General features: G+C 41.5%; 2 protein-coding genes and 2 non-coding genes across 4 annotated transcripts; 3 read left to right on the top strand and 1 right to left on the bottom strand.

Moving 5' to 3' along the window:
* Positions 1-6,165: 6,165 nt before the first annotated feature.
* Trnav-cac (transfer RNA valine (anticodon CAC)) lies at positions 6,166-6,238 on the top strand. The gene has a single exon. It is a non-coding gene; the product is annotated as a tRNA-Val (tRNA).
* Positions 6,239-7,597: 1,359 nt separating this feature from the next.
* Positions 7,598-7,670, bottom strand: Trnav-cac (transfer RNA valine (anticodon CAC)). The gene has a single exon. It is a non-coding gene; the product is annotated as a tRNA-Val (tRNA).
* A 1,289-nt stretch (positions 7,671-8,959) lies between these two features.
* LOC141906788 (anaphase-promoting complex subunit 13-like) lies at positions 8,960-9,792 on the top strand. Its single transcript, XM_074796150.1, has 2 exons — positions 8,960-9,033; positions 9,494-9,792. The coding sequence occupies exon 2, from the start codon at positions 9,565-9,567 to the stop codon at positions 9,790-9,792; it is 228 nt and encodes a 75-aa protein (XP_074652251.1). The 5' UTR covers positions 8,960-9,033; positions 9,494-9,564.
* Positions 9,793-9,840: 48 nt separating this feature from the next.
* On the top strand, positions 9,841-12,084 carry LOC141906787 (AP-4 complex subunit beta-1-like). Its single transcript, XM_074796149.1, has one exon. It carries the CDS (start codon positions 9,841-9,843, stop codon positions 11,473-11,475), a length of 1,635 nt encoding a protein of 544 aa, XP_074652250.1. The 3' UTR covers positions 11,476-12,084.
* Positions 12,085-12,333: the final 249 nt, after the last annotated feature.

The raw sequence follows: 12,333 nt of genomic DNA, 5'->3' as shown, positions 1-12,333 counted from the left end.
TTGGAAAAAAATTATTTCCGCGATAAGAATGTTGTTCGTTTCAAAGGTTGGTGACTGTTCTTTTATAAGAATTCGAACAGCTGTGGTTTTTGCGAAAGAGTTGCACCTCGGGGGTTCTGGGTATGCACCAGATGTCCCCCGGCAAGTAAGAGCTTGTATGTACTTTATGTCTACAGTTGGAAGCCTCAAGATGACGTAAGATGTTGATTGATAGATATGTTCCGTTTTTGAATCGCAACTACGCAGCTGTTCGAAAAGGCTCTCTGCCTACACTGGTTGTTATACTTTAGTGTACGTATGGATTTAGCTAATGATTAGTCCTCGGTGAACCTAGCTCGATGTACCCGATGACTCGGATGTGCCAGTTTTCATTCAATTATATTCATTTTTTCACTCCAAGAGTGGTACAATGAAACCGAAAGTTACTCGTGGGAATTACATACCAGTACGTATAGAAATGAGAAGTGATTATCATTAGTTAGGTTGATTTTTTGCATCAATTCAATGTATGACACCCGGGCCAATTTCTGAACTATGACGCCTTGGCATTTGGTGGGTGCGTGTTGATAGTTGTCATTTTATAATTCAATCGCCTACTGAGAACTGAGTGATTCACTTCTGGTGCCATACTTTCTGCTGCGTTAGTATGACCTTTCTACAAATTTAGTGAAAATTTCTTATGGTGGCCACGGTGTATTTTAGAAATGATATGAAGCAGCACTACAATACGATAACTGCAATCTAGAAATGGACCTTTTGTAGTTACGATAAGATTTGTGTAAGACTGCTTTCTCGTATAAGCGTGTGGAATTGATAATTATTTGTACCGGTATTTGATTTTAAGGAACCTAACCTTAATGTATATGTTTATATAGGTATGAATGTACAGTGTAAATATAGTTTTGTACATACTATTAAGAACTGCACGAATAATGATTATTAAAATGGCTTTCGCTGTGCGGCATTGATGTACAAATTCGAATACGAATGTATTACGTTTTCGAAGTGTGTAATGTATATAGTTTTGTACAGGTGTTTTTAACTAGTCAGAACTATGCGCTTTAGGAACTGTTCATAAACTATGAAAAAACATAAGCCCTACGTTGAGGAGATTGCAAATAATTTGCCAAGCAATTTCGGTAGTCTATGAACAGCCCAGTGGTCAAGTACATATACAAAACAGGTTGGTTAATTAGTCAATTGATTTCAGCCAGTTGTAAATGACCAGCGCCGTAACAATTGTGCTTCAGTATATATTTCATTATCATTGGCAAGCGGCAAGATTGTCCATTAGTGGGACGTAGCCCGTATTTCCTAAGTACACTTGCTAAATGATAGACTGTAGATTCGAAGAAGAGGTGCCTAAAATGTTCTCCAATTAAATGTATAGTTTCTCCCAATCGAATGTGATCATATGAATGTCTCGACGTATAAGAAATTCGCTAATCTCCCGTATTATTTTTTTTTGGTTTAATGCAATATAAAATAGACTTCGTTGTACTAGTAGAAGTACTACATATTCGTATACTACTATGTAGCTAGCTCTTGTGTGCTCTTTAACGTAAACGTGTTTAACAAATGCTTTATTTTCGTGCTGTTCGTCTCTGCTATTATTATCATATAGTTGGTTATGTATATATTATTTGCGTAATGTGAAGAATTTGTTTTATTTGTAAAAAAAAGATGAATGATTTTCGCGCGATAAGTAGTGCGTTATTGAGGTAGGCTAACCACAGGACCAAGTTACGTAGTTGTAAGTTGAGTTTGTTTAAGATTTGTGCTTTTTCATTTGTTAAACTTGAAAGTTTCAACGTACAGATAAATGTAAAACTTGGTCGCGGTTTCATTGTTGTCTGGTTTGTTAAATCCACGTACAACCGAATTTGTGTGATAAGGATCTTTTGTTCACATTTATATTTTATTATTTTCGATATTGTTTTCCACGTGTTCGGTGGAATAGCGATGTGTTAACAACATCAATCTGTGAGTTCAATTAACTAACCGAACATAACTTGACAGACCAAGACTTGTATCGTGCTTTGTACTGTGCGTGAGAAATCTGCTTTTCACGTTTATCGAACAGCCTAGGGTTTATAAAAATTTGAAAGGTAGCAAAAGCATGTTGGTTGACATCTGTTTTTTAAGCTGATCTGTGTTTAAGCTGTTCAATATCCATTGTTAAAAGAGTCTGGTTGTCCCGAGAATGTTGTGTCTCTGGAAGATTATTTGCGATTTTGAAATAAAACCATCTTATTTGTATGCCATATATATAAACCGTGATGATCGATATGAATGAATTAACTTTAACTGATGATAAAAAATAAACATATTTCCATGAAAAACTCCAAAGATATGCGTTGTTTGATCGTTTTGCATTAGTTCATATTTCATGGTCGGGTAAATCAATTGTATGAGTTTTCGCGTGGTGGAAAACTACCACACTTTAAGGGTACCGGTAGGTCAAAAATGCACTTAGGAAGCGAAGTCCCGATCCATTAGACTGGAGGTAGTCAAACGGGAGGGCGGCCACTGACCTGGAAAAATTTAGGGAATCGGAAAAATCTCGAAACAAATCGGGGCATTTGACAAATTTAACCAAAAAAGAACGGAAAACCCAGGGAATTTGGACCCACTTGCTGCTTTATCAGTTCGTGATTCAATGAAAATGAAACGCTGTGTAACATTTTAAACCTAAAAATTTCTCTGACTCACTCCCTAATCACATGGAAAAATCAACTCGGAATTTGTAAATACGGCGCGAAAAGTGGCCACCCTGAACGGGAATCTTGTAGAGATCCGGCAGATGTCCACAGTAGATGTGCGAAATATGGAGGCTTTCGGAATTCAATGATGTAGAGAATCATACATTTGGAGATTTCTTTAGCGGAGTACTGCAACGTAATACGAAGGGGGCAGCTCGCAACGGGTTTACCATCGACCCTCGCTTTCACGATGATAGTCCCTGGATCCTCCAAGAACTGTCCAGGGCCTGGAATTACTTAGGGAGCTCTGAAGGTGCTACATTCTATTTCAGACCTGGATTGGGTGCTAGAAAAATTTGAACTTCTAAAGGTTGTCATTGAATCATATTTCTCCGTTGCAGTTCAATCGCTATGCTACCCTGGTCCTGCAGTTAACTTCGGGTTGGTTGAATGGCCTATTGATTTTACAGTAAACCGGCAGATCTAGATTCCAGGAATTACCAGTTTTATATCTAGGGTCTTTATTTATCCCGGTGAAGTGGTAGCCGAGCGATGGATATTCACATAACAGTTACTCGAATTATAGTCCACAAACCAGGACATTTTGTCGTTTTTTTTATATCTGCGACACAGATTCGTACGTGACAAGAACTAGAGCATTTCGATAACGATCTGTTGCATAAGCAAGCCTGGCACCGCATAAGAAGCTTTGGTAACGAGGCCTTGGCATCTGATAACATTACTTTCTTTGAACAGTAAGCTTCTTTGAGCGGAAAAATAAAAACACGTGGTGCAGTTCTTTTAATGCGGAAATTATTCATGGAAAGAGAACGGTCGGATTTCAACACCGAGTATTCAATTTTTGATAATAAAGAGAAGAAAAAAAAGAATTCCAGATAAGTTGAAAACTATAACGGGTATTAAACTTCTTTTCTCCAGAGTCAGAGTGTGGCTACCGATAATTCTATGAATCTATATAAACTATTGATCAATTTCATTTATAACACACTTCTACAGATTCTTGAATTCTGTCGAAAGTAGTCGAATCAAATTACGGCAAAAATCGAGATCGTGACTGAAATAATTTTAAAGATCAAGAATTTACGTGTCCACCCCTCGGGCCATGCGGCGATGACTCAAATTAGTTGCGTTGTGCCAGGCCTTGTGATTTCCAGGTGTGATTTGAACGAGATTCGGGTTACCAACGATTGAACGTCACTCCAAGAATTACGAAGCGCCTTTTTGGGCGATACGGTCGATATAGAAGTACTACAAACTACAGCGGCAATTGCTCAAACAAACAATATGTACTCATAGACTGGCGACCAGTCTACTATTAGTTACCGCCAAAAAAATTCAAAGGCGTTACGCTAGAGCGCGCGCGCGCATGGGCGCGGTGAATTCAAACTGGAGAAGATGGCCGAATCCCTATTGAAAGTTGAAGGCCAATGGAAATTAAGCAAATACGCGCGCTTTTTACGAACAGCGATAGTAACTGGCGATGGGAGTGGTTCTGGGGAGAGTTCCAGAGGAGTCGGGTGTTCAGGAGCAGTTGGAGGGGCTGGTGCCAGTGGTGGTGCCGGTGACATCGCGAAAAAAGACGGTGATTGGAAGGTAAAGAAACTTTTCAATCAAGTCATCGAGGAACCGGGTGTACATCATGGCAAATCTAGAGTCAATCATTTCCAAAAACCGTATTTAATTTTTGCCAGATATTGGATGCAAGTAACGCTAAACCTTTGTCTCTATCGCTGTTGAGGAGTGGCAGTTTACTGATTCACCACGGAAGAGAGATACTCGTAAGTCTGTCCCTACCCCCCCCCTAAAAAATCTGGGCCCGGTGGACCTATTTAGCGGGGAAAGTGGGCAGTTTCCCTCCCCAGACATTTTGGATAGTACCCATTTTGCATATATTATTGTTCCCATTTTCGGGTGCCTAGCTCCCCCAAAAATCAAATGCTAGGCCTAGGTACGGCCCTGGAAACGACTGGATGTGATACGCGTGTACAGTTTTCAGGTTTTATATACAAACAACTAATTATTTAGCCTTTTATGTCGTTAGACTGAAACTTAATCTCAGATGACAAATTATGTGTAATATTTTGTTTTCGAAAAAGGAGAACCACAGTTTGATAAACCGCGTCGATAAGTGGAGAGCGGTTTGTAAAGGAGATAGCATATTGTTCGCTTATAAAATAAACGTAAGTTTGATTTCTAGGCTTTGCTGAACTGAAGAAGTTATCTATGGCATTCTTGGCATTTTGGTAACCTTTATCTAGGAAGAAACTCGGAAATTTCGTATCATGTTGGCAGCGTCTGAAGTGAAAAGCGGCGCGCAGTACTGCAAAATCCTCTGTCAACATTTGACTGGGTATTTGACGATAAAGGATATATCTCCTGACTGTCACCAGGTCGGTCAAGGCGATGTTCCAATTCAGGTACAGGTGTATATACATGTATACATTCAATGAAAATGTGGATACGACCACGGACACGTCAGGGGCAGATCCGAGGTCAAAGAAAGAGGAGTCCACTATTATATGAAAAATGTGAAATAGTCTAAAATTTTCTAAACAGTGCCCCTCTCAGGAAATGGGTGAATACAGCCCTTTCTGTTTGCCCACCCTTGAGAAGGAGCGCGCGTGGGCGATGTTGCTCGTAGCTGACGGGAGCATTCTTCATCCGGGCCAACGGACGGACTAGGGGCGATTCCTCGGCGAACTCTCAATTTAGTCCGGCGAATTTCCCGCTAAAAGAGCGCTTCTCGTGTTCTCGCCGAGTTTATTACACGACGGTTCACGTTTCTTTTATTTTCACTTAGGGCGAAGAAGAAAGTACTCGGATGGAAGGCGTTGTAACGATTCCTAATTTGGCCAGGTGCATAGCAACACCAAAACGAGTCTCAAACCGAGGTACCCCCTATCACTTGCCTCTCGCCTACAGTCAGCAGAAAAGTGCACCGAGTACGGCTCAGCTGAATTCTTACATCAGATTGTGCCTCAGCGATAGCGCCTTCCCGGCATTCGTTGGGCAGGTCGAAAAACAGCTTTTGAGAATCATCGAAGATGACAAGAAATGATTTACAAAGAACTGAACCGTGCTATTCTAGATTCCGTTTATACGCAATCTTCTATTAAATGTATTTCCAGACTTCCTCAGCATTTGTACAACAGTTCACTGTATAGATTTTGAATAAAACGTGATGATATGAAATTCATTTTTGTTCTCCCGACCCTATATCGTTAACTTGGATACCCTCGCTACTGTATCTGTGTGAAGGACATAGCGCGGTGGTGCAGGCATAATAAATGTCATAAAATTGAAAGGAATTGCTTGTAGTTCAGGATAGTGCACACAAAAATCCGAATGATTTTGGTTAATGTGCCACGACGCTACACATTTTGAGTCTTCCACTACGTCCACTGCTCAAACAAAGATCCGACTGGACAAGTTTGATGCCATCGGTTTCGTAGTGTAGTGGTGATCACGTCCGCTTCACACGCGGAAGGTCGCGGGTTCGAGCCCCGCCGAAACCTTTTGAGCAACTTTTTACTTTCCATTTTAAGATCAGTAGTTCCAGATCTAGTAGTTCCATATGCTGCGAGGGACTTTCAGAATTAGAAATACGAGCCCCGCCGAAACCTTTTGAGCAACTTTTTACTTTCCATTTTAAGATCAGTAGTTCCAGATCTAGTAGTTCCATATGCTGCGAGGGACTTTCAGAATTAGAAATACGGACCAGTGATCCGTATTTGATAATGCATTCTTCAACATTTGGCTTTTCACGTAGCAATTACTTTAAAACCTATTTCATTATTGTGATACGAATAGTGTTTCTTAATTGTAAAATCTTATCATGTAGCCTAAATAAACACGGATCTCTGGATCTAGATATGGTACGAGCGAGGGTCGCGTTTACGGAGGGGTTAGTAATGAAGCCTCGCTTGTTCACGGGAAGGTTTCGGCTGACGGTGTTGATACGGCGCGTATCGTCCAGGTTGTTCCAGTAAATTAGGTAGTCAGTAAGGTGAATTTTAAATGTTTTATAAATGTAACGAGAATGCCAAAAACATTGAAAGAAATGGCACGTACATGTAGTCCAGGTAGTAGTACAGGCTAGTTTTCTACACCACTACCACACTCGTAATAAACATCCGACTTGTCAGCTTCAAATTTGACGGTTTTGCATAGTGTAGTGGCGAGCCCCACCGAAACCTTTTAAACAACTTCTAATGCAACGGGAAATGAAGAATGAAGAATGTAACTTGTGGAAAATGAAGAGGTCCATCGCACATAATTGCTGTATACAATACTGCAGAAAGCGTCAAAAACTACAATTATGTCACGCTTATTACAGTAAAACTTTGGTTAGACCAGCTTCCAGTTTTTAGAGGTCCCAGGCCATATGCTATGTCGAGGGACTATAGTTGAGACCTCAGAACCATTCAGCCAGCGTTCACAATTTAGTTCGTTCTTCGGATGTCACCTAATGCCATCTTTGTCTCAGTTCTTCTGAGGAAGATGTCCGGAGAGAACGTCGAAACATCACGGTACATAAATTTTGATTATTTCAGTGAATAATTGCCTATTACATTGTAGAAGTCAAGATAATCCGATGAATTTCATTGGAGAACAATTTTTTATATCTGTTTATAACTCCCAAAGGTTTGTATATTAATGATGCGCTATAGGCAGAAAAACCCGTTTGTATGGCATAACATCTGAATGAGTGATCAAGACATTTTTTAGAACCAATCAAAAACAACAAATCGGTTCCACTTAATTGGACAAATAATAATGCTGAATCATAGAAACGTACCATCACACTATCTGCTGGATGGAAAAATAGAATTTGAGATATGGTCGAAAAATTGGGGTTCAAAAAGTTGAGTGAAAGGTTTCGGCGGGGCTCGAACCCGCGACCTTCCGCGTGTGAAGCGGACGTGATCACCACTACACTACGAAACCGATGGCATCACAGTTGTCAAGTCGGATATTTGTTTTGAGCGGTTGTAGTGATAGACTCATTGTAATGTTGTGGCACATTGACCAAAATCATTCGGGGTTTTGCACTGTCCAAACTACGAGTCATTCTTACAATTCTATACATAACATTTTCGATGCCTGCATCGCCGCACTCATGTCCTTCGCAAGATTAATTGATGTCAGCACAGCAGATGAAATTAATTTTTGTTCTTTTCCAACCCGTTATCGTAAATTGGGACTCCCCTCCACTGCTACTGCATACAATTCGATAATCAACGTCATTTCGTAGAGGCTATACTCACATGTATGAAAGACATCCAGATATATTTTCAATTGGAAAGGATTTAATCAGCGCACTTTCAAAGGGTGCTCGTCCACACTTCACGTGTGTTGAGTACCAGTACTTTATCTGCAATATTTTTAATTGGAAATAAACTACTTAGAAAGTAAATGCTTTGGACAAAACTCGTCAACTTTATTGAATGAAGTACAGGTTTTCCCATTAATTACTATACATAAACAACTGCACATTTGAAGTTATAGTTAATTACTGGTTTAAATGGTCGTCATACTCGATTTTTAGTATACTAGATTTGTTTCTTCTTCCATCTGAATATTTTCTCTCCCGGACGCAACATCGAACGTGTGATCAAAATGCACTGTCTGTTGAAAAACTGGTCAGAAAATCCTTCAAACCCAATCAATCTTCGAGTTTTCGGGAGTCATATTGTATATAGGCCTATGACTTGATTTTCAAACTTAATACTAGCAATTAAAACCATTTTCCGTAGAGATAAGTATAATGAAAATGATAACGTAGCCGCTTGAAAAACAGACTCGGTCAGTACCGCTGTGACAGTTAAAACCAGAATGAGAACTAGGTAAGATCGTGAAATGAATTTTAGGTTTCACTTGAAAGGGCGTTTGTGCGCACAGTTCCTGGTTGTATTTTTGGGAATATCATTTTTTAAGAATAACGCCGAACTTCCAAAGTTGTGTGCCGTTGCGCTGTGGCAAAAACTGGCCCTTGACCCGTTGAATAAAAGTTCACATCTTTTCAGCAACAATACGTTTATGCTTGGAGTCATTATTTGAATGATCGTTTCAAAATTACTCGACTCAGAGTCTTATGCAAAATGAAATATCGTACAAAATTTGGAACAAGTCAACAATATTGCGTTTAGGTCCGATGTCCGCTCCGTATTCCGCGCTATATAGAGTTTATTGAATTGAATTGATATAGCTCGAGAAAGGGTGGCTCCAGCGAAACTGTATGCGCAATCATCCAGTTGTGATCGATGAAATTCGTTTTTAACTAGATTATTATTTTGGCAGAAATATTCAGGTGAGGGGGCTTATTCAGGCCCTTTATCTTCATCATGTATGGCTTTTCACGTATCACAGATTTACTATCTGTGTAATATAGTAATAGTGTAATGTATACGCTTTGACATTTTTTTTGGCACAAAAGTCATTTTGTCTTGGTAAATCCAATTTGCAATTATAGTTGATAATAGGGGGAATACCGAATAACTGAGTGATACGTATTCTCGGTCATCCTTATTCCAAAAAATAGATTTACTCATGATCCTATGTGTACGCGCCCTCCGCTCCATCTACCAATACTATACACTCCGTAATGCTTAAATCTATCCACAAGCAAAGCATCAAGTCTGCTGATGTCTGTCACAACAATGTCAATTGCCCCAATGACGCATTCAATTCGGTTATTTCAAACAGAGCTCTTGTCCCGCGCCATGGTGGTTAGGCTTCCCCGCGTGAATTTGTAAACATTTCTTTTTCAGGTTCAGTAGACAACAGCAGTTGAGAAACAGCACTTCACATCTCATCAAATTGATCGAAATAGGAATAGAAAATGGATAGTGAAGTGATGCGAGACGGTCATTTGATGGACTTGTGCGACCCCCAGTGGCAATCGGACAAACTACCGATGGAAGATATCGCCGTGCCTCAGATGGAACTTCCCGAATTGGAGCCTGACAACGGCAATAGCAACGAAACATTGTTCGAACAAGAGCAGAAATGGACGGACGTCGCATTGTCGAACCTTCACGAAAACCCAGTTCCGTCGAGCAACAACTAACTGCCGTTCTTGGGGACCATCCGCTAAATCGCTAAATAACTCTCAAACATGCAGTCGAAAGGCGACGTGAATGTCAGCGCTCAGGAACTCGAAGGTCTCTTGAAGCAGGCGCTGTCGCCGAAACTTTCCCACAACGAAATCGAAGCGTTGTTCCCGACGATCGTCAAGTTAATCGCGCACAACGATCTGCGCGTGAAAAAGTTTGCATGTCTGTTCGTGTCGTCGTATGGTGGCGTCGCGCCGCAGACGTTACTGCTGGCGATAAACACACTGGTGAAAGACTGCTCCGACCCGAATCCGACCGTGCGCGGTTTAGCGCTGCGTACGATCTGCGCATTGCGCGACGACAGTTTCAGCGATTACGTCAGCCACGCGGTCGTCGCCGGTCTGAAAGATCGCAGCGCGTACGTGCGCCGCATCGCCGTTTCGAACTGTGTTTCCGTCGCCAGGTCGAACGCGAGTTTCCTCGTCGAGTGCGGCATTGTCGATGAGCTCTACGCGATGATACGCGACACCGATCCGATCGTCGTCGTCAACTGCTTGCACACGCTCGACGAGTTATTACGACCGGAAGGTGGCATCGTCGTCAATAAGAATATAGCGTATTCGTTGTTGAATCGCGTTTCGTCGTTCTCCGAGTGGGGCGTCATACGCGTGTTCGACGTCTTGAAGCGTTACGAGACGAAAGATGAAAACGAAGTTTTCGACATTCTGAATATTCTCGATAAGTATCTGAATCACTTCAACGCGTCGGTTGTCAGGGCAACGGTCGAACTATTCTTGCGATTAGTCGCTGAAATGCCGCATTTACAAGTGGACATATTCAAACGTTCGCACCGCGCGTTGGTTTCTTTTTTAGGGTCGGATAATCGCGAACTCGTTTACGCCGTTCTGGAATATATCGATCGTATGGTTTTGGCGCCATCTACGACGAGCGATAGCGGAGACGTGGGTTCGCCGCGCGCCGTCGATTTAGAAGCGACGAGCTTCTATTGCAAAGCTCACGAACCGACGTACGTAAAAACGAAAAAAATCGCCATGCTCCCGAAGATCGCGACGGACGAAAACGTCACCGAGATCGTTGAAGAATTGTCGATGTATTCGTTGGATATAAACGTCGATGTTTCGGTGGCCGCAGTCGCCGCTTTGGGTAAAATCGCGGTCGCGCGTCAAAACAAAGACTGTTACGACGTCTGCGTCGAAAAACTGCTGAAAATGCTCGAGTTGCGATCGAGTAGTTTGTCGTCGAACGTTCTTTGCGTATTGAAGTCGATTCCGTTAGCCGACGCGGCGCTGGTCAAACGACTCGTCAGTCGACTTCGCGAGTGCGCGAGTTACGTCGAAGACGGCGGCGGTAAAAGCGCCCTCTTGTATCTGCTCGGCGAACATGGCGGCGAGTTCGACGACGGCGCGTACGTCATCGACGACTTCGTCAACGGCGACGACGATTCTCTCGACAACGAAGTCGCGAAAGTGAAATTCAGCGTGTTGCATTCGGCGATGAAGTTGTTTTTCGCGCAGCCGGCGCAGTGCCAGGACGCGTTGGGTAAGCTGTTCGAGATGTGCTTGAGCGATTCTAATACTGTCGATCTGGAGGAGCGTGCGAAACTTTACTATAACATGTTACGCATCGATCCGATCGAAGCTCGGCGAGTCATATGTAATAATGAGTGTCAAACATGAATCCCTCTTTTATCGTGACTGTTGTGAACTGATCGCGTGTAGTATCTTTCCTTTGGAACGGGACACATTAGGGTTTAACCCTACCAGTGATTAATCAATACCCACCAGCGCTGGGGATAATTTAAGGATTTTCAAAAATTCCGCCCCTGTGTTGAATAACAGGCACACCAGTACTGCTATGATGCATCTACACCGTTTGATAGGTGCTGCCATCTTTCATTATAGCTTAAAACTAATGAGTAATCACATCAATTCACCGCTGTTATAAATAATGAATGTCAACCATCAATTTCTCTTATAGTTTAACTGTAGACTGATCACAGGTATCTTTCCCTTTGGAACAAGACACTATGACATATTTTAGGGTTCAATTTGACTGCAGGGTCAATGCTTGTTCATTAAATTAAAACATAATGATAGACTGTGGAAGAATAACCACACTCAGACAAAGAGAACAGCAGAATATACAGAATTTTATTTAAATCTTAAATTCTGTATAATAGTGGGTTTTTAAACTTATTATGATATAGACTTAGCTGACTTTTTCAAAGTCTGAGATATGTGTGATGTATTGTTTATGTTGTAGCATTCATTGTGATTATGTTAATACAGCAATATAAGATAACTTAAAACAAGCTTGGTCACTTTCATTCGATGTTTCTTTCATTTTGTGTAGTTTTAATATGACAGGCTTCTGTTGCGCGTACTCTGGTTCTGCAATATAGTTAGGGGAAATCCAGACAACGGTAGCTCTGGTGGCGGTGCGCTGCCTGATAACTGGTTTATGGCTGTTTGATGTTCCAGGATTGGTAGTGTAAATGAGTCCAAAGGAACATACCATAAGGATATATCTTGATT

This window comes from Tubulanus polymorphus, chromosome 6 (genome assembly GCF_964204645.1).
Source record: "Tubulanus polymorphus chromosome 6, tnTubPoly1.2, whole genome shotgun sequence".
NCBI lineage: Eukaryota > Metazoa > Nemertea > Palaeonemertea > Tubulaniformes > Tubulanidae > Tubulanus > Tubulanus polymorphus.
This window is presented reverse-complemented; position numbering and strand designations above follow the sequence as displayed.